This window comes from Sebastes umbrosus, chromosome 14 (genome assembly GCF_015220745.1).
Source record: "Sebastes umbrosus isolate fSebUmb1 chromosome 14, fSebUmb1.pri, whole genome shotgun sequence".
Lineage (NCBI taxonomy): Eukaryota > Metazoa > Chordata > Actinopteri > Perciformes > Sebastidae > Sebastes > Sebastes umbrosus.
This window is the reverse complement of record NC_051282.1, coordinates 14,984,845-15,011,221: the sequence shown is the minus strand read 5'-3', so window position 1 is coordinate 15,011,221 and position 26,377 is coordinate 14,984,845. Positions and strand designations below refer to the sequence as shown.

The 26,377-nt window shown below is 39.1% G+C and overlaps 1 protein-coding gene, 1 long non-coding RNA gene and 1 other non-coding gene across 3 annotated transcripts; 2 read left to right on the top strand and 1 right to left on the bottom strand.

The window, feature by feature from the left end:
* Positions 1-751: 751 nt before the first annotated feature.
* Positions 752-823, bottom strand: trnat-cgu. The gene has a single exon. It is a non-coding gene; the product is annotated as a tRNA-Thr (tRNA).
* Positions 824-2,641: 1,818 nt separating this feature from the next.
* LOC119502322 lies at positions 2,642-6,512 on the top strand. Its single transcript, XR_005210043.1, has 2 exons — positions 2,642-2,834; positions 4,846-6,512. It is a non-coding gene; the product is annotated as an uncharacterized LOC119502322 (long non-coding RNA).
* A 2,824-nt stretch (positions 6,513-9,336) lies between these two features.
* LOC119501842 (polycomb protein suz12-B-like) lies at positions 9,337-25,247 on the top strand. Its single transcript, XM_037792506.1, has 16 exons — positions 9,337-10,115; positions 12,288-12,334; positions 12,473-12,537; positions 15,629-15,697; positions 16,430-16,479; positions 16,589-16,674; positions 16,805-17,051; positions 17,788-17,890; positions 18,012-18,117; positions 18,518-18,692; positions 18,789-18,877; positions 19,117-19,260; positions 19,795-19,952; positions 21,033-21,225; positions 21,435-21,514; positions 22,483-25,247. The coding sequence occupies exons 1-16, from the start codon at positions 9,911-9,913 to the stop codon at positions 22,901-22,903; spliced, it is 2,238 nt and encodes a 745-aa protein (XP_037648434.1). The 5' UTR covers positions 9,337-9,910; the 3' UTR covers positions 22,904-25,247.
* Positions 25,248-26,377: the final 1,130 nt, after the last annotated feature.

The window sequence follows — 26,377 nt, the reverse complement described above, 5'->3', positions numbered from 1 at the left end:
TATACAGCTCTGGAAAGAATTAAGAGACCACTTCAAAATTATCAATTTCTCTGGTTTTACTATTTATTGGTATGTGTTTGAGTAAAATGAATTTTTTTGTTATATTATATAAACTACTGACAACATTTCTCCCAAATTTCAAATAAAAATATTGTCATTTAGAGCATTTACGTATTTGCAGAAAATGACAACTTGTCAAAATAACAAAAAAGATGCAGTGTTTTCAGATCTCGAATAATGCAAAGAAAACCAGTTCATATTAATTTTTAAACAACACAATACTAATGGTTTAACTTAGGAAGAGTTCAGAAATCAATATTTGGTGGAATAACCTTGATTTACAATCACAGCTTTCATGCGTCTTGGCATGCTCTCCACCAGTCTTTCACATTGCTGTTGGGTGACTTTATGCCACTCCTGGCGCAAAAATTCAAGCAGCTCGGCTTTGTTTTAGGGCTTGTGACCATCCAACCTTCCTCTTGATCACATTCCAGAGGTTTTCAATGGGATTCAGGTCTGGAGATTGGGCTGGCCATGACAGGATCCTGATCTGGTGGTCCTTCATCCACACCTTCACTGACCTGGCTGTGTGGCAATAAACTGTCTTACCTTCATCACAATGATCAAATGTTTTGCGGCTCCAGACAGAATATTTTGTTTTTCTTATTGCCTAAAATGGCTCTTTTGATAGTAAAGGTTGCTGACCCCTGGCTTTAGACGAAAAAGGTGTAGGGTTAATTTCATTGATGACAGGCACGGACGGGGTTCGAACCCGCGATCTTCGGTTTACGAGACCGACGCCTTACCACTTGGCCACCGCGCCTGGCAGTGTAAACGGGCCACGACATAGAGTTTTAAAAGGTCTCTCAGATCAATTCAGACATGTTTAAGTAGCTTCAGTGTCTGTCTGTATGGCTCTATTCATTCGATCAGCTCGCCTGCAGGAAGCACTCCAAACTCCATTAAAAATATGCACTATTTTGATTTTCTTAGCAGCAAACGGGCTAATCGCACTTTCACATTATGTTAAGACATTTTCCTAATCTTTCCAAAAGCACTCTTCTTGAAATCGACACACACACAATAAACCACAAACAATGATTAAAGGTCCCATATTATACTATATTATACTCATTTTCAGGTTCATACTTGTATGTTGTGTTTCTACTAGAACATGTTTACATGCTGTAATGTTGAAAAAAACCTTTATTTTCCTCATACTGTCAGCTTGAATATGCTTGTATTTACCCTCTGTCTGAAACGCTCCGTTTTAGCGCATTTTGACGGAATTGCAACAGAATTCCATTGCTAGGCAACAGCTTGGGTCCATGTGTACTTCCTGTCAGCTGATGACATTCACATCCACTGCAACCAGGAATAAACTGGGACACATTTAGAATGTTTACGTTTAAAACCGTGTAATGGTCTAAATATTGTATATTCGTGACATCACGAATGGGCAGAAATCCTAACAGCTTGTTTCAAATGCAGAGTTTCTAAATACAGGCTGTGTGTATTTCTCTGTGGATTGAGTGTTTCGATACTTTCACAGTACTTATATAGGACTTAAGCCTGCTTTATAATAAAAAAACATGAAAATCTCACTTTTTTATAATATGGGACCTTTAAGTAAACGTTTGGACAAGATTAGCTTGTGTTGGCTATTTATTTTCCATCTATCAACACCATGTGGGAGCTGATGTGATGTGAACTATTAATATAAACCCACCTTAGGTTTCTTCCATGCAGCCAAATGTCCCAGCAGATAAGAAACTCCACATTCTTACTATTTATGATATCAGTATTTCTCAAATATGTGTTTTTATTTATAAGATAATTTCTGGTGGGAATATTCCTGAGCAGTTCAAGACCTATTTTAAAACAAATTCTCAGGTCCATCTTACTCAACCCGTCAATCTCTAGATCTTCATCCTCCTAAATTCCTCACTAATAGAGGTCAATTTTCGATAAGATTTAGAGGAACCAAATTATGGAGTAGCTTTTCACATCTATCAATAAACTAATCATCTATCAAATGTTTCAAAAGTCGCTTAAAGGGTCATTTAATTGCTGTTTTGTAATTGCTTTTCCCCATGTTGTCCATGTAGGCCTATCTGTTTTTATGTTTTTTATTTTTTCCCACTCACAATGTTGTTTGGTTAGGATTACCCAGAAATCTTTATAGATATTTGAATCAATATCCTCCTCACAAACACTAACCATACACTTCCACGCAACACACACACACACACGCACACACACACACGCACACACACACACACACACACACACACACTTGTCTTTTTTTGATATATTTACTGTATTGTTATTGTTTTTATTACATATATCTTGTCCTAATTGTTTACTATGTTCACTATTATGTAGTCATATTATTTCTTTATATTAATCTTGTCTCTAGGTGGAGGCTTCAGATAAGCCCAGTGTTTTTTTTGTCTCTTCCTGCACTGTAAATTATTATTATTATTTTTTTGTTATGTTGTATAGTCTTAAATTGTGCAAAATAAATAAACAAACAATAAAAAATGGCCTTAGCGATTATAAAATGTTTTATTAGATATATTATATATTATATATATATATAAATCAGCTCCATTTGGACATGAAGTTGGTCTCAGCTTTCTCTCCACACAGAGGAGGAGCCTTGATCTGGAGCACACCCGGAAGTACCTAAAGTAGCTCACTGCAGACTGGATTTCAATACTTCCCTGAAACATGACAACAGATGTACCATAATGAGGTGAAAGTCGCATGTTTATGCCTCGGATGGTGCGAAGATTGTGCGATCCCTGTGAATCTTACAAGTAGCTCATGCTGTAAGTAATGTGAGGGGAAATCAGTGCTAGTTTGGTGAGAACAAATATGAGCTAAAGCGTTAGCCTGCTAGCAGGAGATCACTTCAATGACTCGGTTATTTTCTGTGCAAGATCCCTTATTTACCTGCATATCAAACTAGTCATGCTGCTGCAAGTATGTGCGGTTACATTGATGTTGTAACAGTATGTCAGCTTTATCTATTTTATAACAGCATTTTAGCCCACATGCCAAATTCCATTAAAAAAACAGACTTTAAAAAAAACTGTGCTGATAGACAAGTTTATGTATTAAGTAAAGCATGAATTAAGACTCCTTACACATCATTGTGAGCCTTTCTTCAATTCGGCATATCAAATAATATCTGTATATGAAGTTTAAACTTTATATGGACGATTATGCAATATTGTACTTTTTCGGCCTATTGATATCCTGTTGTGTGGCAGCTGCCAATTCTCTGGTGCTTGCTGTTGTTTCCCTTTTCCCTGGTGTTTTTTTGGTTGAGTTGCTGAGTGATTAGAGGGTTATTCAGTTCACCTGTTGCGCAGGGTGTGGGGACTGGCTCTTAAATGATAGTTGAGAGCAGCTTGGTGCATTCCCCTCTTGGCCAATCAGGGTGTAACGACGCCCTTTCTGTAGGGCTTAAAAGAGGAGGGAAACTGCACACCCAGTGTCATTCTGATCTCTCCTTCACTCAATGCAACATGTGTTATCAGCTTTACCAGAAACTCTGGTCTGTTTTGGGCCCTTTTGGGATTCTGTGATCTTTGTGTTTTGTTTGTTGAGAGTGTTGACTCTCCTAGTTGGGGAAATAAGTTAAGTGCCAACCAATTAGGTTACCTGCACTGGGACGATTAGGTGCTATTTGTGCAACAGCTGGCTTGCCTTACAATAGCCTAACGCCTGCAGGCTGTATTTTTGTATTCTATTCATTTGTTGATTTTCAATGAAACCCTTTATACCCATTTCTTTTAGTGTATTTTATTTGGGAAAACTTTAAAGGAGGGTAAAAGGAAAAATAAAACCAATATTTCAGTTTCCTTAATTGTTTGTTAATATAGAGGCATTTGTTCATTATTATTATTAAGAAGGCATTTTATTTTATATTATTATGTGGATGGGAACTGTTTTTCAGTCTTCTGACTGAACAACTAAAGTCTGGGGAACTCAGTACCGCCACAGTTGTTTTACAAATTGTGTACAAAGTACAAATAATAATAACAATATGAGTAATTGAAGGTCTTGTTTTTTCATATTTTTGGGGGATTTATGCTGTGTTTTTCATATTTTTGCACACTAGTGTTTTGCAAATCTGAAAAATGTACATCATCTTTTTTAAATGTGAACCATATCTCCAGCCCACTGCTATCTAAAGCAGGTAAAGATAAGATAAGATATTCCTTTATAAGTCCCGCAGTGGGGGAATTTGCAGTGTACAGCAGCAAAGGGGATAGTGCAAAAAACAAGATGCATCATCTAACATAATAAAAAAGAGCTAAACAAACTGTAACAAAATATGAACCATTTAAATAGAAGGAAGTATAAAAATGGAGCAGTATATACAGGATTGACAATAAACAGACTATTAACAAAATTGCACAAGTGGAAAATGATATTGCACAGAATTACACCTGAGTAGTACTGATAGACAGTTGGTGTACAGTAAAGTGCAGTTCTTATCAGACGTAAACAAAGCATTACAACAACAAAACGATATAAAAGCAGCAGTGTCATATGATTATTTCAGTAAACTCTAAAGGACTAGATTGGTGTCACTTTTGAAATATTCCTCTGGTAAAACATCACTAAATACAATTTTTTGCACGTTACTCAAAGTTTAAGCTTGCATCCAATATAATATAAGAGTGGATTTTTTAATCGCATGCCAACAAAAATGATCTGACAAAAATTACAATACTATTGATTCTACAGTAGAAGTCTCAGTATTGACCTTCAGATCTACCTAGCATCGCTCAGTGCCCAGTTGAGATCTCGTTATGTCTTGTGTTCCAGTCTTTGACAGAGCCTCTCTGATCCGCTGCAGCTAAGCCTCCCTGTCTGCTTCGCCATGCCGCTGATGTTGGACGCAGTGTGGGCGCTGTGGAGCATTGGAGCTGGCATCTACGACTACTTTCACACCAGTGCCATGGAGGCGAGGATCCACACGCTGGAAAACGTCCTCTCTATCCACCAGTTTGTGATCGCAGGCCTGTCGGCGGGCCTCATCCTGCTCATGACTTACATACTCTGGAGAAAACACTGAAACCCCATTGACCAAGGCCAAACACCCACTAGACATCTTACCAGGGTAGTTTCCATCCTGATGCTGTCCTGACAGTTTGGATTATGTGACTGCTCACACTTGAAGATCAAGCATGTTCAGCATCGATCAGGACGTCCCAGATGAGGTCAGGAGCACTGATGGGAAACTAAACCGTGCAACAAAGCTCCATAAAGACTCCGAAAACTGGTCCAGTACCCTTCGGGTTGTGGGTGCTTGGTCTGTGCATCCATCTGTCTGTGTGTCTCTGTGTTTTGGATGTCAAACTGGCCTGAGTAATAATAATAATAATACAAAAGCATAACAGCTTCTCAAGGCAACTTTGCACTTTTTCCACCAAGCTTGAAGGACTTCACTGTCTAGAAAAACCTCTGAGATGATTCATTTAAACACCTTCCCAGTGTGTGATGAGGGGTGAGGACGTTTGGTCAGCGGAGACGCTTTAGAATTTAAAACTTTGGATTTGTTACAGAACGCAAGTGTTAATGCGGTTGCTTCTAAGTTTCTTTAACCCGTTATCACAAGCTCACAACATACTGTAATTACCTCAAGATCAGCTGTTTTCTCATGTTTACAAATTAGTCATGTTACTTTTTCTCATCTGTTTTTAGTGCTTATTAACTTCTCATTGTCTTGACATAACTTATATCACGACTTAATTATCTTGAGATAATGGTGGTCATAAGATACATGTGCCTGTGTAGATGAGCCTGTTATCAGGAGATATTTAGACTTTTAACTCCACTGAACAGTGTCTAAAGAAAACGGTTAAATCTCTATCTTCAGATATTTGTCTTAAAAAAAAAATTAAGTTGTGATCTTGAGACAGCAGGCTTACATTTTTTTTATCACTGATGGTGGATGCTCTCTGTTTTAATGATACCCTACTTTCTTTGGGCTGGGGGGACCATTCCCCACCAATGATTTTCAAAAGTAAATTAAGTAAAAATTGTTTCTTCTCTAACAGGTTTTAATGGGATGGGGATGGCAATATTTAACTCCTAAGTAAATGGTGTGTTTCACTTTTTTAAAGTTGTCAGGTCATGATGTTGTATGGGAATGTGTGGCTGTGGTCAGTAAAACTGGGTTACACTATTACTACTACATTATTCTCCTGGTTCCAAGTGGAAGACCCACAATAACAGGATAAAACACACCATTAAGAAGTTCAAACACTTGGAAATCCTTTTATCCATTATGTGAGTTATTGTTTCTTTAGCCTAGAAGGGATTGGTGATGTAGGATGAAGGTCTGATGTGTTTTGTGTGTGTTTAATTTGTTCCTGCTTACGTTCATAGTCAGTGTACTGTATGCAGTATTACAGAAAGTCTGACTAACCACTACCACCACTACTGTTGAAGGGAATATGTTTGAATAATAAATCATAACTTAAGTCCAAGCTGTGTGTGTCTTAATTATAACCTTTTTGTTCCCTGCCATGATTAACTTAAAAAAAAAATAGTTTTTGTGTTAAATAGAAAATCCACAATGGAAAGAATGTCCTGCCATAACTTTATTATCAGAGAATGTTTTACTGGTAAAAAAAAGAAGCTATTTTAAAATCTGGAAATATGCTTATATCTTGTACTTTTTTAATTAATTTATGTTAAATATGAAAAAAGTAGAAGCAGCAGAAGGTCTGTATAAAGTACGGGAAGGAAAAAAATTGCCTTGTAGATGTGAAAACGAAGAATACATTCATTACATTCATGTGCAATAATGCAATTATTGTGCAATAGTGCAATAATTACATTTATTCTAATGCAATAAATACACTTATTCTAGTGCAACAGTAACTTGTATTTATTTAACTTATTAATTTAGAACCAGTGTTGTCGGCTGTGGATGTTTGTTTGCTGAAGTTGTTTTGTTGTTTTTAATTGCACTAATCAGGTAAAAGCGCTCCTAATGTACAATGACAGAAAAGGCTTTCTATTCTAAAGGATTAAGATGATGGTAAAACAAGTATATATAGAAATACACTGTAAAATCTGACTAGTTGATCTTACTTTAAAAAATCTAGGAAACCGATTGCTTTGAAAAAGGTAAGTTAATAGAATTATTAGTCTTAAATCATGTTTACTTTATGTCTACTTAAGTTTACGTATTAAATTAATTTTGTGAAGTTACTCCAACTAAAAAAAAGGCTAAAAATGGCCACTCATTGACTCTGCTTAGTTATTGTTGTAGCTCATAACACTGGAAATATATCACCAGTGTGCAAGTTCCAGTAATGTGTGTGCTCATGAGCTATTTTAGTCCTCATTATGTTTTGGGGTCAGTGGTTTAGTCATGTGCAGGTGGCTCTGTGCTCATCCTGAGCCATATCAGGAGAGATTATTACTATGTAATATCATGTCAGGCAGTCTCCATTTTCTTTATGTATTTCAACAAATGATTTAAATGTTTTATGAAATTATTTTTAAGCAATAATCTTCATACATTTCTATAGCGAAAATAAACAAAGGGTGTTTGATGTGCTGCAATAGAGGTGATAAATCAATGAGGAATATCCATGTTTAAAAAATAAATTATGGACACATTCATCACTCTTGTGGTCATTTGTAATTGTGATGATTAACTGCTGGATAGTAGCCTGAAATCCGCTCCTAGAACTGATACTTTAAAGTTTTTCAAGATTATTAATTGCAATTAACCAACCAGTGGCTAAATTTGAATTGGTATTCACTTTAACTGTTGAATGTCTCAAAATTTAATTATTTTAATGATTTTAAATTATTTGTCTTCAAAAGAAAAAAAAAAATCCGAGGAAAATCATGAACACAAATTAACTGCTATTATTTTAAAGTTTTTTTTAGTTTTTTTTATAAACGGCATTATGACGTTAATTGAGTCAGCAAGGTATATTTGTTTCATTTGAATAAAGTTTTGTGCCTGGCCTTATTTAGACCTGGCTCGCCATGCTGCAGGCGGCAAATGTGCCTCTGTCTAGACCGGCCAATATTTCCACCAATGAGAGCGCAGGATTTCACAAACAAGCACGCTGATTGGCTAGAGCTGCTAGAAGGCGGGATCTTTCAACACATAAGAAGCTCCAACGTTCATTTTACAAGTCGGCGTTGTTAGGGCAAAAAAAACGAAACTCGTATGGAGTGTGCCTTCAAAATAAAACCATTTAATTATCACAATTACCATATAATATAACATGTGTTTAATGTGATGACTTTTTCCATTGGGGTGCATTTATGATTTTGATATTTGTATCAATTCAATTAAATTTGCTTTATTGGCATGACTGTCAGGTGAACGATATTGCCAAAGCCTAAATTCAATAATAAATACAAATAAAAAAAAGAGAACAAAATAAAAACAAAAACATATATATACATATATACAATTCATTAAGCAAATTACAATATATAGATATTTATAAAGAACATGCATGTAAATGGAAGAAAACAATAAAGAAGTAATTAATGTTTGTTGTGTCAATAAAACAAACAAACAAATTAAAAACAATTAATAACAATATATTGCAATATCAGAGGATAAATGTAAAAAAACAAGAACCCCCCCCCAAAAAAAACATGAAGTAGAGGAGGAAATAAAAGGCAGAGTTACATCTATTATGTGTTGTTGTGGTTGTCTCTTAGGCTGTGACATGCACTGGCATATCCTGTATCTTTGTTACAAAATTCTGAGCAAAACATGTGTTTAACAATTGCATATGTTATTTATAGGAAGGGGATGAAAAAATGTAATCTTAAAAGTAACTGAAGCTGTCAGATAAATGTAGTTATTATTATTATGGAGTAGAAGAATAAAGTTGCACAAAATGGAAATATTAAAGCAACGTGCAAGTATCTTGAATTTATACTTTAGTACAATACCTGAGTAAATGTTTCTGAAACATTGCTGCAATAAATAATCTATTAATTCATTGTTCTCAAAGTTATAAAATGTCTAAATTACATGAAAACAAACCTACTTGACTGATTTTTGCCTACCTAACAGTCAAAAATAAAATATGAAGCAGAGAAAAGCAGGCAGATCCTCTTCAATGTGTGAATGTTTGGTGTTTTTACTTGTTAAATGACGCATGATTAGTTTATTAATAAAGTTTTCATTCATTAGATGAATGATTATTTCCGCACTAAATGCACTGATCTTATGCTGCAAAACGTGTTTAACAATTTTATATTTTAATTAGATTTTATTTTGAAAACCCAGACCGGATATCCTCGGTGTTATTAGCCGTTGCTTCACAGTAACCGCTAACACAACTTGCCACCGGGCGCTAGGCGACACATAACGCGGATTTTTGGTGAAATTATGGCGTCGAAGAAACTCCTGATAACGTGTGCCACTTATCTTTAACCGGTCGTCGTCTGTCAGAAGTCTCCGAGCTCTCAGTTAGTGAAGTTACAGAGTGAACAATGCTCTCCAGTTAGCCCGGGTTTGATGCTAACTGGCTAAGGAAGTTAGCCGGTTAGCTAGCCAGCCGCGTCAGCTTGCCGTAGGCTGAGTTCTGGTTTCGCGCATTTCAAGCCTGTTCCTCGACCTCTGAAACTGTTTAACCGGCTGCTAAACGACAACATTAGATTACAGCTTCACCAGTTTCACATAACTAAAGAGTGAAACTTCCTATAATCTGCTTTTTAACATGGAAAGTGAACAGTGTTTAGCCTGAGCTGGTTTTCTCTTTTGTTTTGACAAAGGAAGAAGGATCAGAGTTTCTCTCTGTTTTTTTTGTTTTTTTTTAACACCAGTTCACATCTGGTGTTGGGACGGGTTTCTTTGGCGTTTTTTAGTTTTTTAGTTTTTTTGTTTTGTGCAATGGCTCCACAGAAGCAACAGAGCTCCTCAGGTGGAAGTCACCAGGCGGGTTTTGGTTCTGGAGGAAAAGAAGCCAACGGGTTGTACCACCAGTCCTCCTCCTCCTCCTCCTCCTCCTCCTCCTCTGCTGCCATGGCTGGAGCCAAGAAGCCCAACATGCAACTCATTCAAGCCGACCACGAGTTGTTCCTGCAGGCCTTCGAGAGTGAGTTGCTGCTCAGCAAAGATGCATATTTAAAAGATAGCAGTGTTCATTTAATGTCACACAGGAAGAAGTGTGAGATGAGGGAGCTGCATAGGTGGAGCTGAACTACTCCATACTCCCAACTATCCTTCTTAATACTGTACATTTTGATTTTTAACCATGGCAACTGTCCATTTACTACTACTACTAGGTGGAAGAAGTATTCAGATCCTTTACTTTAACTACTCCCACTACGAATCTGGAGTTGCATGGTTTTCACTGGACAGGAAGGGGATGAAAAAATGTAATCTGAAAAGTAACTGAAGCTGTCAGATGAATGTAGTGGAGTAACAATATTCCCTTATTGAAATGTAGTGGAGTAGAAGTATAAAGTTGCACAAAATGTACTGAACTACTCATGAACGAGTCATGTCCTTCTTAATACTGTACATATTGTCCATTTACTACTACTAGGTGGAAGAAGTATTCAGATCCTTTACTTTATTAAAAGTACTAATACCACAGTGTGAAAATACTCCACTACAAATCTGGAGATGCATGGTTTTCACTGGACAGGAAGGGGATGAAAAAATGTAATCTGAAAAGTAACTGAAGCTGTCAGATAAGTACTATATTCCCTTTTTGAAATGTAGTGGAGTAATTGCACAAAAATGGAAATATTATAGCAACGTGCAAGTATCTTGAATTTATACTTTAGTACAATACTTTAGTAAATGCTTCCGAAAAACATTGCTGCAACAAAGGATCTATGATCCTTTACTTTATTAAAAGTACTAATACAACAGTGTGAAAATACTCCACTGCAAATCTGGAGATGCATGGTTTTCACAGGAAAGGAAGGGGATGAAAAAAATGTAATCTGAAAAGTAACTGAAGCTGTCAGGTGAATGTAGTGGAGTAAAAAGTACAATATCCCCTTATTGAAATGTAGTGGAGTAGTTGCACAAAATGGAAATATTATAGCAACGTGCGAGTATTTTAATTTATACTTTAGTACAATACTTGAGTTAATGTTTGCGAAACATTGCTGCAACGAAGGAGCTAATGATCCTTTACTTTATTAAAAGTACTAATACCGTAGTGTGAAAATACTCCACTACAAATCTGGAGATGCATGGTTTTCACTGGACAGGAAGGGGATGAAAAAATGTAATCTGAAAAGTAACTGAACAGATACATGTAGTGGAGTAAAAAGAACAATATTCCCGTATTGAAATGTAGTGGAGTAGAAGTATAAAGTTGCACACAATGGAAATATTAAAGCAACGTGCAAGTATCTTGAATTTATACTTTACACGAGTTGTTCCTGCAGTTCTTCGAGAGTGAGTAGCTGCTGCTGCTTTCATCAAAGATGCATATTTAAAGATAGCAGTGTTCATATTTAAAGTCACAAGAAGACATGTGTGAATGGTGAGATGAGGGTGCTGCATAGGTGGAGCTGAACTACTCCCAACTATCATGGACGAGTCATGTCCTTCTTAATACTGTACGTTTTAACCATGGCAACTGTCCATTTACTACTACTACTAGGTGGAAGAAGTATTCAGATCCTTTACTTTACTTTATTAAAAGTACTTATACCACAGTGGGAAAATTCACCACTACAAATCTGGAGATGCATGGTTTTCACTCGACAGGAAGGGGATGAAAAAAATGTAATCTGAAAAGTAACTGAAGCTGTCAGATAAGTACTATATTCCCTTATTGAAATGTAGTGGAGTAGTTGCACAAAATGGAAATATTATAGCAACGTGCAAGTATCTTGAATTTATACTTTAGTACAATACTTGAGTAAATGTTTCCGAAACATTGCTGCAACAAAGGATCTATTACTTCATTGTCCTCAATTATGTATATTATAAAATGTCTAAATTACATGAAAACAAGCCTACTTGACTGTTTTTGCCTGACTAACAGTCAAAAATAAAATAGGAGCAGAGAAAAGCAGGCAGATCCTCTTTAAGGGGCAAATGTTTGGTGTTTTTACTTGTTAAATGACGCATGATTAGTTTATTAATAAAGTTTTCATTCATTAGATGAATGATTGTTTCCGCACTAAATGCACTGATCTTATGCTTTATGTTTGCTTGTTTAAGATGAAAAAATATTCATATAAAAGGCGGATTAAAACATAAAGCAATGTGCTAATGATGAAACTATATTTATTTGCAGAACCAACCCAAATCTACAGGTTCCTCCGCACCAGGAACTTGATCGCTGTGAGTGTTGCCTTTCCTTGACAATAGTCACATGATGAACTTGACCATTTGAGATAAGAGGAAATATTTCTGCACCTCTTGGCATGTTGAATTGTAACACTTCATGTTTTGTATCTCTCTCTCTCTGTTACTTTTCAGCCTATATTCTTGCACAGGACACTCACCTATATGTCCCACAGAAACTCAAGGAATAACGTCAAAAGGTAAAAATCCAGAACTTCACAAGTTGTTGTGATGCAGAAAATCAAATTTTCCTAAGAAGTACTCATAGAAAACCTTTTGGCTTAACAGATCAGTTGTGTTTTTTGTTTTTCTTACTTTTTGTGGCATTCAGTTTTAGGTTTTATAGCTTTATGTTAAACCTGAAACTTTGTGTTAAATAGTTTGTCTCTTTAAAAGCAGGTCAAGTTTTATCTTGAAGGAAAGTTAACCGGCATGTCGGCTGCTGTAGGTGGGGGCAGACGGGATCAGTTAAAGCTGAGATAGGAGAGACGTTTTCAGTTAAGCTGCTTTGCATACAGACGCTGCTGCCCTCAAAGTGAAAGATCCTTCTGATACACATGGGGCTGCTTGTGGTTCAGGGTAGCATCAAAATACGGCCTTGTCTGGTGTTATTATCACATGGATGTTGTGTTGAGGGACTGCAGGTTATGTATTTTATTCTCTGTTAAAAATCTTGGGCTGCATAATCGTGTTAAAAATGGTGACAACTAACCGATTTTTATCAGCTTTGATTCAACTAACACCAAGGAGGTGCAAGTAGAATACTGGGTGATAATTAGTGTCTGTGTCTAGTCTTGTAAGTTAATATTTTTGTCAGTTTTATGCAGTTTTCCTATACAACTGTTTGTGTTATGACTCTCGTAGAAATATGTATTGAAATAAGTATCATATTTGACACACTGGTATTGAAAGATTTCCAATGAGACCCTGCTGTGCTGGCAATAAATTGGTGATAGTGGTTAACCAGCAGATAACATAAAATATGAACAAAGCCGGCAGATGTGTGTTTTGTTGTTTATTTTGCTTAAAAACATATTTTTGTGCAAAAGAAAAGAGACATTCTTACAGTATTGAACTGAACGGAAACTTAAAGATTAGAGCAACACGTCTTATGAAACAAATTCTCTTTGATCCTTCGTTATTAGTTTAATATTTCCTCCATAATAAATCCATCAGCTTCTCTTAAGTCTGTATCAAGTTTGGACATGCACTCATCAGACTGGTGCTTTTCTTTGAGGAACTGTAACTTCTGTTCAGTGCTTGGGGACTAAAAATGGCAGCCGTTAGAAGAACGTGTGTTATTCCTGATTTGAAGTGGAGTTGGTGAAGCAGGCAACGCGTCTGCTGCAGCTCGGCTCAGTTTCACTTTCCGCTGCACTCCTGCTGCTGCATGCTTCAGTCACATGAAACGCTGCTTGTGATCTGAGATGAATAAGCTACACAAAGTTACTCTACAGTTATTAACTATTCACAAAGCAGGAATAACTGACATAAATCAGTTTGAATGCTGTTAATGTACTTATCTGATCAGAAACTAAAAATGAAACTGGTTTGGTGTTCGGCATTTCATGCAAAGCTGGTAATGTAGTGTCCAAACAAGTTTTCGGTCTCTTTTGTCACTTAATTTGGCTCTGTCCAATCAAAATGTCTCTCTTGTGTTGCCTATTTGAAAGTGCTTTTTTTTAGCCGTCTACCCTACCTGTGCTGGATCTCAAGTCTTGATGTTTTATGTAACTGTGAGCCAATTAAAGTAAAAGGCACGTCCCGACAGCATGTCCCGTACCAATTATTTTCTCCTGAAGAACAGTGAAATAATTCACGTTACAGAGTAATGGACCAGGATTTGGTCGATGCAGTGCGTTGCTGGATGTAAAAGTTGAGCCCGGTTGATCATATTTTTTGCCTGTTCTTTTTGATTCAGTGCTGACGTCTGTCTGAACGCAGCCTAAAGATGTAAGCCTGAGTTCTTGTATTCTGCAGGACCCCTGCAAAGCCTCACAGGTGTTTTCAGTTACTTTGGCTCATTAGACTGCTGCTCAGGTTGAAGTTGAACGGAAGTGGGAATTATGTGAGGCCAACAAACTGTGCGTACTAATGGGTGCGCTCCAAAAAAAAGCCACCGACACACTGCAGATTTGAGCCAGGTGGGCATGTTTTGCTTTCCATTTCAGTTCAGCATACAAAATGGCTAGCGCTACCCCCTCTTAGTCGACTTATCGGTGGTTTTGTTTTCAGTCGGCTAAGATTTATTTCGTCGATTAGTCGTTTTTTTATGCGTTTTCATGTTGAATGTCTTATTTCCAAGAAACCTATGAGCACATCTCTGGTAAACACAAGATTTTAAAGTGGGTGTTTTTGTGTGATTCTTTGTGGAGAAACTCAGTTTTACACATCTGTAGATTAAATCAACTAATCGATTAGTCGACAATATTGTATAAGTGTCGTCTAAAAGTGTATTTGGTGGAGAACAGCCCTACAAACGGCACATGGTGCTTCTGCACATCTACCGACAGCATCTTAAACAATACAGACCAACAAACACAGACCTCACATGGTGCGTCGTGGTTGAATCCAAGTGGGAAATATTCTGTATGGTCTCTGCCAACACTTGAAAGCTGTGGAGAAAAAAATAAATAAATTAAAGTTTGCCACAGCATCTCCACTACCTGCTGCTGTTTCACTCTCAGCTGATATTGATTTAACATCATACGTGCTGTATGTGGTCGTTTACACTTTGTATCAAACAGCTTGACGTGGAACTTGCTTCAGTCTCTCCAGTCTGAGTGTCAAACGCGCAAATGTTCAGCACCTGCCAACGGAAAACATCAAAAATACTGTTAAAATGGTAAACAGCTGATGTAGAATCAACCGCACAAACAGATTTAGACTCCTGGAGGTTGTATGTACTGTACGTATATGTATGTGTCAGGAAACTAAATGCCTCTCAACATTTCAACCTTCACAGACCTCTGTCTGTCTGATGGCCTTTACTTTTTAAAAATTAGTTTTGTTTTTGCATTGCATTAAAGTATAGGCAGATACTGAGTACCGATCCGATACCAGTGTTTAATTAATAAGCTGTATGCCTCACTGTGTGGAAGTGACTGGGTGGACTGAATCTATCTCCAGAAGAAATTAATTTGGCTCTGAAATTCTTCCCCTGTATAGTGATCGGTTATTCTGCCTGTAGGTCAGCGTTGGCTGATGATGATGGTGATGATGATGATGATGATGATGATAATGGTGATGTTGGTGTTGTTGCTAACCGCTGCTGTTTGTCTGCATGTTCAGGAAAAGCTCCAAGGTCGACAATCTGTTGTTCAAAGTGGAAAAGATGAGAGGCGAACAGGAGACTCACAGGTAATCTACACTCTACAGAGATTTAATGTTTGTCTGTTGATATTTATCTTCAAAAGCATTCTACCTTAACGAGGAAGAAACCCTCAATATGTGCTATATTATATTATATTTAAGGTTACTGAATATCAACACTTAATTTTGGCGACCTTATTTCAAAAACACATCTATAAACTAGCCGCTGTACCGCACTCATTAGTGGAACTCAAATCATACGTGGATAAGATCACATGATGATTCAATTGAGAACTAGTTTATCACACTGATGCAGACATCCTGCCATAAAGCAGCCCTCTCATTGCATTGCAACATTTCCTTCAGTAACCGAATACAACCTGAGATATTAAAGGGATAGTTTCTGAAGTAGACACATAATGTGCCAAGGGAGTTTCAACGGCGTATCTTTAAAGACGGCGATATATATCAATGTTTTCACTTTGCATTGATGATTTGGGATCATTGAATCGATATATCGACCCAGATCGATGTATCGTTACACCCGTGACTGGCAAACAGCAATTGCACACACGGTTTCAAAATAATGTGTGTCTATGCATCCAAATACATGAATAAACCAGTTTCTGATCTTACTAATGCAACATCCAGACTTAAATATTATTTATTTTTTCTGTGGAAGCCAAAAACAGCCCTACTTTAAGACCTACTGACCATCTGAACTTCACATCTAGTGAATATTTGATCAAATATAACATCTTATGTTTTTCCTTTCTACAGCTTGGACTCTAATCTGCAGCTCACCTTTACTGGCTTCTTTCATAAAGCTGGTAAGTTTCTCCTTCTCAGCCGCCGTCCTTTGCCTTTCCGTTAGATCTAGTCTTTGAACTGATTCAGGGTGACTTACAGGAAGTCTTTCGTCCCGGTTTGTGTTCTCAGGGAAGCCATCTCAGGACAGTGAGAATGAGCAGAACTCTGTCTCTCTGGAGGTGCTGCTGGTCAAAGTCTGTCACAAGAAGAGGAAGGTGTGTGTGTGTGTGTGTGTGTGTGTGTGTGTGTGTGTGTGTGAGATCTCAGGGGCATCTCTTGCTTTTTCCTCACTTTTATATCGTGTACAGGTGTCAACGACATGTCCTTTTCCTGCCTCTTGTCCAGGATGTGAGCTGTCCGGTGAAGCAGGTCCCCACAGGGAAGAAGCAGGTTCCTCTGAACCCAGACACGAGCGCTGGAGTTCAGGCCAAGCCGGGCTCCTTCCCCTCCCTGATGGTTCCCAGCAGCGAGTTTGAACCCAGCGACTCTCACATGGTCAAGTCCTACTCGCTGCTCTTCAGAGTATCGAGGCCCGGATGCCCCCGGCCTCAGATCAACGGCCTGGCCAACGGAGAGAACCACCACAGCAGAGGTGAGCTGAGACTAGTGACGTCTGGACATGTTTTTAAAGCATTGTTTGGTTTATTTCAACATTTCTATCAGTAATAACAACATCGTACTCACCAGATTAGTAGCTTAACGTCTGGGAACACAGTGACAAAACGAACCTCCAGGTCAGACAAACTTATCTGGAAGAGAAAACAAAGGTGACATTATTACCCAAACATCCATCAGTGATGCATTCAGTATATCAGTATTCATGACGAGTCCCTCTCTAGGTTCCTGTTTTTACAGGAAACATGTTAATATGTGGAATCAAATAGCACTCCACTCACCATTTCATTGGAACTTTAACTCCGTAATGGTTAAAATGAATCACTGGGTCTGTACTTGCCGAAGATTGTTTGTGAAGGACAGGAAGCACCACTCTACCACCCTGAGTGGACTGTTTTTGTTGTCCAAAAAGACCAACAGAGGGGTGGCGAATCTGTAAAGAAATTAACAAGTTGATCACATCATTATCATGAGAATCTCCAAGTTAAACTTTCATCAATATTTAAAGCTTTAAGCACAGCAATTCACTTGGTGAGTACATCGTTATTATAAAAGACAGAAGCGATTGTTGTAATAAATCAAATTATTTTGTAACATATAACACTGATGTTTGTCTCATTGTGGTCACCGAGGAGACACTGATCAGATCTTAAAGACGAGTTTGAAGCTTGTGTGGTAGAGGAGGGGCTCACGTCATCATGTGTCTGTCTCAGATTTTACAGAGGAAGTGGTAAACAGGAAGAGGAGGAGCTCCTCTCTCAGGGAGGAGGGAGAAACCACATTTGTGGCACAGATGACAGTCTTTGATAAAAACAGGTGAAACTCACACAATCTGACACACAAACTTTCACACAGGAAAAATGGTTTGTTCTAATGCCGTGTGCAGCAGAATGAAGAAGTGAGAACATGTCGTTTGTTGTGCTGCTTGTGTGTGCAGACGTCTGCAGTTGTTGGACGGGGAGTACGAAGTGTCTATGCAAGAGATGGAGGAGTGTCTGGTCAATAAGAAGAGGGCGACCTGGGAGACTATCCTGGATGGAAAGGTGTGTGTTTGTATGTATGTGTGTGTGTGTGAGAGAGAAGAGAGGTATTTCCACACAAAGTATACATTTTACATGCAAGATGTAAAAGCATGTAGTTAAATCCTCGCTTCCTGCACACTAGAGACATCATTTCTTGGGATGCATGATATTGGACCACAGTAATATATTATCTTATCATTATTATGGTCTGAGATGTAAAGAACATTACCCTCCACCACCTCCTGTCAGCTCACGGTCAGGTGAGGGTGGCGGATTCATGGAACGAAAAAACAGAAATACATTAACAAGGAATGTAAAAATATTAGTTACATATTTGTTATTTATCTGGTTATTGTTCATGTTAATAATAAGTGAGCTTTAAGCTAGCATTGTGAAATTATCCACTCTTTCATTTTGGTAGCGTTTGCCTCCATTTGAGAGTTTCTCTCAGGGTCCCACCCTGCAGTTCACCCTGCGCTGGACCAGCGACTCCTCCGATCGCTCCACTGCGCCTGTAGCTAAACCTCTGGCCACCCGCAACTCTGAGACCAACCAGGACCCCAGACCCAGCACCCTGAGAGCCACAACCACTCTGGGTGAGCAGCAACACGGACATTATATAGAGAGCAATCTGTCAGTGGTGCAACAACTGCTTTTTTTAAAAGTGACTGATTTCCCCTGTTGTGCTACAGCTGTTAAAGAGTCCATTAATGCTGACGTGCAAACCAGAAGAGAACTAATCTCAGCTGAGCCCCGACAGAAGCTACGCATCCTCTACCAGGTCAGTCTCACCTCATACTGTATCTGCACGACACACCTCCACCTGCCAGAGTCTGTACTAACACCACGAACGCCTTCGAGGAGAGATTTGATTCATTGTGTCGAGACTACAAAGACGCACAAAAAGACAAGATCATTCATGGTTCGGCCTGTAGTTTCAAGATTAAAGCCCCACAGGTGATTTATGTTTGTGTCAGTTTCGTCTGTGTCACGCTCGCCGTCTTCTGTATGTCTGTCCAGTTCCAGTACAACAGCAACACGCGGCAGCAGACGGAGGCCAGAGACGACCTCCACTGTCCCTGGTGCACCCTCAACTGCAGGAAGCTCTACAGTCTCATCAAACACCTCAAACTGTCTCACTCCCGCTTCATCTTCAACTACGTGGTGAGACGGACTCACGCAGCCTAGAAACCTCAAAATATCCTGATGAAGTAAAAATGTCAGAGTACAACTACATGATTAAAAGAAAAAGTACATGAAAATGTAGCTATATATATATATATATCATATATATTTTTTGTTCCTCTCATATATAAATGTTCACTGAGGCCATCACATATTTAAACACAGCAGTGAAGTTTGACTTGATTCACTTTTCTTTTTCTTTGTTCCATGATTGGCATTAATCTCTTGAGTGTAATAATAATACACTTGATTTATACGCCACCTTTCAAAACCAGATATAAAATGTTTTAAAGGGGTAAATCAAGATAAAAACATAACATTTTTCAAGTAAAATGAAATTTAAATTACAAAAAAATAAAAATCCAGAAGGATAAAAGAACTGGCTAATATTGATTAAATAAGAAATGATTTAAAAGATGTTACCAGAACTCACAAGAGTCTTGAGTCTTCATGATGTTGCTGCTGTCAGTTTTATTCACACAATCCCTCTCCTGATCTCCTGATCTTTGGCAGCCTCATCCTAAAGGAGCGAAGATCGAGGTCTCCATCAACGAGTGTTACGATGGTTCGTATGCAGGAAACCCTCAGGACATCCACAGCCAGCCGGGATTCGCCTTCAGCAGGAACGGCCCCGTCAAGAGGACCGCCGTCACCCACATTGTCGTCTGCAGGTATTAATTTACTTTCACTATTAAAGGGATAGTTTGGGTGTTTCTCAGTGGGGTTGTATGAGGTACTTCTCCATAGTCATTGTATTACCTACAGTAGATGGAGTTTGGAGAAACAGACAGCAGTACCAGCACGGGAGCAAAGCAATGTACTGCTGTGGACGGGGGCAGCAGCAAAACGTATTTTAGACACCTAAAAAAAATCAGTATCAGTTTAAGTGTGAACTCTATTTAGAATATTTTCACCACTTTACCTTGCTGTCAGACAACCCTTTCTGATGGGGAACTGAAGCCTTTATCTATGCTCTCTTCAATGCAACCAGACTCCACTGACAAAAACATACATTTTATCTCTCAGAACATGGGAGTTGCCGGTCTACCGCTGCCTTGATCGCTTAGTTTGTTTGTCTTGTTGTGTGACTTTTAGGGGTGAGAATCAACCCCACATTACGATATTGTCACGATACGATCTTATTGCGATTTTAAACATTTTGGGATATGCTGAGTATTGCCATAAGATATATTACCTTTTTGCAACTGCAAATTATGCAGTTTGTCAACATCCGTTTTATCTAATACGATTCAGTTTTCACTCAGAGTTTTCATTCACATATCTCGAGGTGAGAGGTCAGTGGACCCTTTTGAAAATGGCCATGCCAGTTTTTCCTTTCCCAACAAGCTAGTATGACATGGTTGGTACCAGTGGATTCCTTAGGTTTTCTAGTTTCATATGATATCAGTATCTTAAAGCTGAGCCTGCTTAAACCTCTGAAAGACAGAATAGCGGCCAGGACTGCTGTCGGATTGTTAAGAGGTTAATATTTTGTGACGTCAGTGTATCGATACAATATTGCCACGCAAAAATATCGCGATACTATGCTGCACCCCTAGTGACTTTTAAAGGGTTAGTGTGGCCTTTTTTTAGGTGTCTAAAATGTGTTTTGCTGCTGCCCCCGTCCACAGCAGTACATTGCTCTGCTCCCGTGCTGGTACTCCTGTCTGTTTATCCAAACACCGCCTACTGTTGGTAATACACTGACTATGGAGAAGAACCTCATACAACCACAATTACTTTTCTATCAGACCCAAGAGGATGAAGGCGAGTCTGTCTGAGTTCCTAGAGCCGGAGGAGGGAGATCAGGAGCAGCCGATCATCAGCGGACACAACCGCCTCTACTTCCACAGCGACAGCTGCGTGCCGCTCCGACCTCAGGAGATGGAAGTGGACAGCGAGGACGAGTGCTACCCCGACTGGCTCAAAGAGAAGACGGCCATGGTTAGTATACAGCTGAACGAACACTTGATTTTACACATGAGCTCTGGTTTACTTGTCATTGTTGGCAATACCTTTGTTTGGCTTTGGAGGAGCTTTGTCAAGAGAAAATAAATAAATCTGTAGCTAATGCCGCTCTGTCCCTTCATTTATGTTGCTTTAACCTGAGAGTATGTCCTGTCTAAAGTCTGTCTGCTCTGCTCTCACTGCAGCAAATCGAGGAGTTCACCGACGTCAACGAGGGAGAGAAGGAGATCATGAAGCTGTGGAACCTCCACGTCATGAAGCACGGGTGTGTAAATGAAGCAGTGATGGGGTTCAGTAGGATTTTTGCACACAGAGTTTACAGCTGTAGTCTGCTTTACATCACCAGCTACTAACTCTCAAAGGGACTCTCTGTAAGAATCTGAAATTGCTTGTCAACAGGGACGCCGTTAAGTCAACGATAGTCAGCGTCCTGTTGCTCACGCTTGTGCTCGCACTAAGTAGACGCGAGCGAGCATCGGTCAAAACAGTGAGGCGACACACACGAGACTGAACTTGATTGACGGGCATCATGTTGATTAACATTAGTAACATTAGCAGCTAAAAACCACAATATCACTATATATTTCACATGCTTGGCAAGAATGTTAGCTTACCAAATGAAGGTTCCTCTGTGAATCGAAGGACCGGCTAATGTTGATCCTCGTTTATCCCCGGATGTTGGTCACATTCCTGTGTGACCAACCGAACATTAGCTATGGCTAAGGTACTCGCAAGCGCGCATGACGTCACATCCGTTGGATTTTCCCGGGGAAAAAAACGTCCCAGGTTCTTCCCATTAAAAGCAGACTACAGGCTGATAGTGGAAACCCAGAAAGTCGCAGAAGGTCTCATTTTTTAGGTTAGGCTACAACCTGTTCCCACATTAGCAATAAAAAAATATTAAAACATGTTTATACATGTAAAAAGTTAGTCCCTTTTAATATTGAAGGTCTTGATTGACAACTATGAAGCTGATCAGATTAAAATGTTTAGACTGTTATACTGACGTGACATAAGCTGCAGAGAACACACAAACGTTTCATTTTAGCTGATCAGGAATCAACGTTAAACTAATCTAATCTGTCTGATCTAAATATGATCTACTATATAAACTGAGGTTTTACAGAAATCAGACCTGACGCATGCTGCTGTGTTGTTAACCTGATTTCTCTGTGATACATGATGCATTAGAAAGACAATCTCTCAATATCAACTCTTCTGTCCCCTCTCCAGCTTCATAGCGGACAACCAGATGAACGAGTCCTGCCTGCTGTTTGCCGACCGCCACGGCGTCTACATCGTCAAAAACGACCTCTGTCGCAACTTCCTGCTGCACCTGATCAGCATGCACGACTTCAACCTGGTCACCACGCAGACCATCGACCAGGCCATGGCCCGCCTCCGCCTCCTGCAGAGCCAGGGCGCTCACAGGGACAAAGACGAGGAGGAGGAAGAAGAGGACGAGGAGGACTGGGAGACGGCCGTGGAGTCCCAGCCCGAGCTGGAAGCAGATCTCGAGTATACACCCTGTAACGACGAGACTAGCAACGGCTGCGTGGAGAATGGAAACCAGCAGCAACAGGAGGCGGAGGAGAGTGGAGGAGCTGTGACAGAAAGGCCGACTACCAAGCAGAAACTCTCTGGTTCAGTTTGAAACTGAACTCAATCAGAGCAAAGACCCCCAAACAGAAAAATAAAAAGGCGACAGACAAACACAGGTTACTGCAGGGATTATGTTTTCATGGGCAGGTTACATCACAAACAAGGTGAACTTTTTACGTCGAAGAGCCGTTTATCATTTCATTACTTAGGAAGGTTAGGAGTTTAGAGAAACTTGAAGCTCAGAATCATCAGTTATTCTACATCACGCATCCCGACGGTGACCGCTCTCGGTCCGTCACCTGCTCTCGCATCCTTTCCTTTCATTTCCAACCCACTAAGTTTATTAACGACAAAACGGTGGAGCAAGCACAAAACAAGTTCAGCCTTCACTCTGGATTAGTTTCGACTCTGCACGCTCTCAAATCAGATTTGATTTTGTGCTCATTCCGTCGTTGAGTTAACCAACTTCAAATGGGATCGTTTCCTTTCGTCTTCCTCGGTGTGAAGCACCAATCAATGACGTTCCTGCTACGCTCGGCTCCACCAAAGGTTTTCTTTATTACGGAGTGTGTTTACATGCACATTATTGTCATGGTTATGGGTCAAAGATGTCCGATCAGGTCTCTGATCAAGTGTCAAGATGTCCGATGTGGTCTCCAGGTGTCTGGTCAGGCTGCGAGGACTCAGATTATGTCTCCACGTGTCTGGTGTGGTCTCTAGGTGCCTGGTCAGTCTCCTAGGATTCAGATTATGTCTCCATGTGTCTGATGTGGTCTCTAGGTGTCTAATCGGGTCTCTGGGTGTCTAATTGGGTCTCTGTGTCTGATCAGACTTCTAGGAATCAAATTGTGTCTCCACGTGTTTGGTGGTCTCTGGGTGTCTAATCTGGTTTGTAATTAGGTCTTCAGGTCTCTAATAAGGTCTCCGGGTCTCCGATATTCTCCATCTGATCACCATAGATTCACCATCAGTATATATATACATATATGTATATTGATATTTATTATATTTTCCTTGTTTCTAAACTCTTGAGTGGAACTCAGACCCACTCAGCCAGCCGGGTTCAGAGTCCTGGATCAGATGCAGTTTCTACTACTGGTGCTAGATCTTTTTATTCCTCAGAAACACTCAGCGGTGACCCTCCACTGCCAGCACTCAAACACCATGATGCACTGTAGCATCTTTTCTTTTCTTTTTTAACAAACTTGTTGTTTCTCCTCCAGTGAACAAACGGACAGTTGACTTCATGCACCGCCTCCTTTGAAATCAACGAGTCAAGGCCGAATTTGTTTTGACGAGTCTGCGTCCGATCGAGTGTCGATGGTCTAATTTGGGGAGAAGACGCAGGTTCAGTCAGCAGTCAATCGAAAGGATTAATTGTCTCAACACTCACTGTTGAAGCGTTAATCCAGGTGCTGGTTCCAGTTTCTTTAATGGGACAAATTGCTGCTTTTATATCAGATGATAAAGAACTGAATCCTTTTTGGGTTTTTGGACTGTTATTCACTCACGAGGGCTCTGGGAACAGCTGATCTGTGTTTCTCCTTAATTTATCATCTAAAGGATTAATTGATGAAATAATAATTAATTGAAATAAATAGCTGCAGGCCACTTTCAGAGGAGGCGGAGCCTGAATCAACATCAACTTAAGGTGAGCATTTTATATTTTTTCTCAGCTGGTTCTTGGTTTTTATTTTTCCTCCTGCCGTTATGTACATAAGACTCTGTAATAAAACTGTAATAAATTAGCTTTGGAATATGATTGTTTGGAAACTGAACGCCACCCGGGAGGTTTTGTAGGTTTTTTAGTTTACACACCAAAGGGGATAAATTTGCTGCAGATTTCTTGTTTCTTGTCTCCTGTGAACATTTTCTTGCTTTTTGTAAAATAATAATTTCTGTAAAGCATCTGATCTGATGTCACGGCCTTGAACATTTCAGTGAGACAGAAATGTCCAGATGATTTGCTCCATGTTGAACAGACTGTATGCAGCAGTCAGGACTGACATTGATGCAGAACTATTTAGAGGTTTGATGGGAAGAGTTGGATTTATTATGTACCTTCTCATGTTGTGACTCTGCTCTTTAAAAGCTTTAGAAGTCTGATGTGACAAATGCAGCAGAAGTCTGGTTTGCGGTGGGTGTTGAGAGCCGTTTGGTTCACATCTGACAGTTCTGAGTGACGTGCAGAGCACTTTTTTATTTTGGATAAAGCCCTCTGTAGATTTTTTTTTTTTTGTTCATTCACATGAGACCAGCAGCATTTTGCACAAGACGAGAGGAGCCATGTCAAGAAAACGACTTTTCTTCAACAGTTATGTAAAAACCAGCTTGATGTTGTGAACTTTTAAGTTGAGTCAGAAAAGTTTTTTATTAAATGAACAATTTTGTACGATTATCGACCACGTGGTCCATTTCTTTCACTGATACTAAGTTTAAGAGATCAATAATTTGGCACAAAAATGGTCCGCCAGAGTCCGACATCAGAACTGCGCCCATATCAACGGTATGTTATACATGGCAACGGCCTGCTAGAAAGAAATAACAGACCGTAGAACGCCATGATTGACCAATCAGAATCGAGTATTCAATAAAGCTAAGTAATAATTACAGTTAATTTACTCCAGTACTCTACTTAAGTACAAATTCTAGGTACTTGTACCTTACTTGAGTATTTCCATTTTATGCATCTCAGAGGGAAATATTGTAATTTTTACTACACAACATTTAACAGCTTTATTTACTTTACAAATTATTGTTTTTGCCTACAAAACATATGAAGAGCATATTGTGTTAAATTAAACTACCAAACCGTTTTCTACCATAGCCTGTATGTTTTCTCTAAGTACCGCTGAAACGATTGTTCGATTAGGTGATTGACAGTAAATTAATTGGCATTAAACTAGCCAACAGGATGTAAAAGAGTTAAAATGCAACATGCAGCAGTAATATTAATCCAGAAACATCAGATACTGACAGTAAAGTAAAAGTACTGACACATCAGTACTTTTACTTTAAATACGTTGAGTATATTTAGCTGATAATACTTTTACTTCTGTAAGGTTTGAATGCAGGACTTTTACTTCTTTCGGAGTATTTTCACAGTGTGGTATTAGTACTTTTACTGCAGTAAAGGATCTAAATACATCTTCCACCACTGTAGTTCACAGATATGAACTAAAATAACTATGTAAACAATCAGAAAATTGTCATCTATCTTCAGATTAAAGGTGAATACTACATAAAATAAGCATGTAAATGCATTGATATTCAAAAGCTATTAAAAGGTTGTATCTAGACGCTAATCCGCCAATTGCGAGAGCTTGCAAAAACTCTTGCGAGACCCGACAACCTATCCTAAACTCAACTATTCAAGGTCAATGCCTAACCTTAACGTCTCACGAGAGTTTTGCAATTTGCGTGCTACCTTCTAGACACGACGAGTTTTCTTACTCCTCTTCCTGTCGAGTCTGTTACTTGACGACTGCGAACGAGGTCTCATAGCGTCACAAACTATAGAAAAGTG

Coding starts and splice junctions, on each gene's coding strand:
- LOC119501842 (XM_037792506.1), top strand. CDS start 9,911: ATGGCTCCACAGAAGCAACAGAGCTCCTCAGGTGGAAGTCACCAGGCG. Junction 15,698..16,429: donor GGCGAACAGGAGACTCACAG/GTAATCTACACT, acceptor TCCTTTCTACAG/CTTGGACTCTAATCTGCAGC. Junction 18,118..18,517: donor AGACTATCCTGGATGGAAAG/GTGTGTGTTTGT, acceptor TCATTTTGGTAG/CGTTTGCCTCCATTTGAGAG.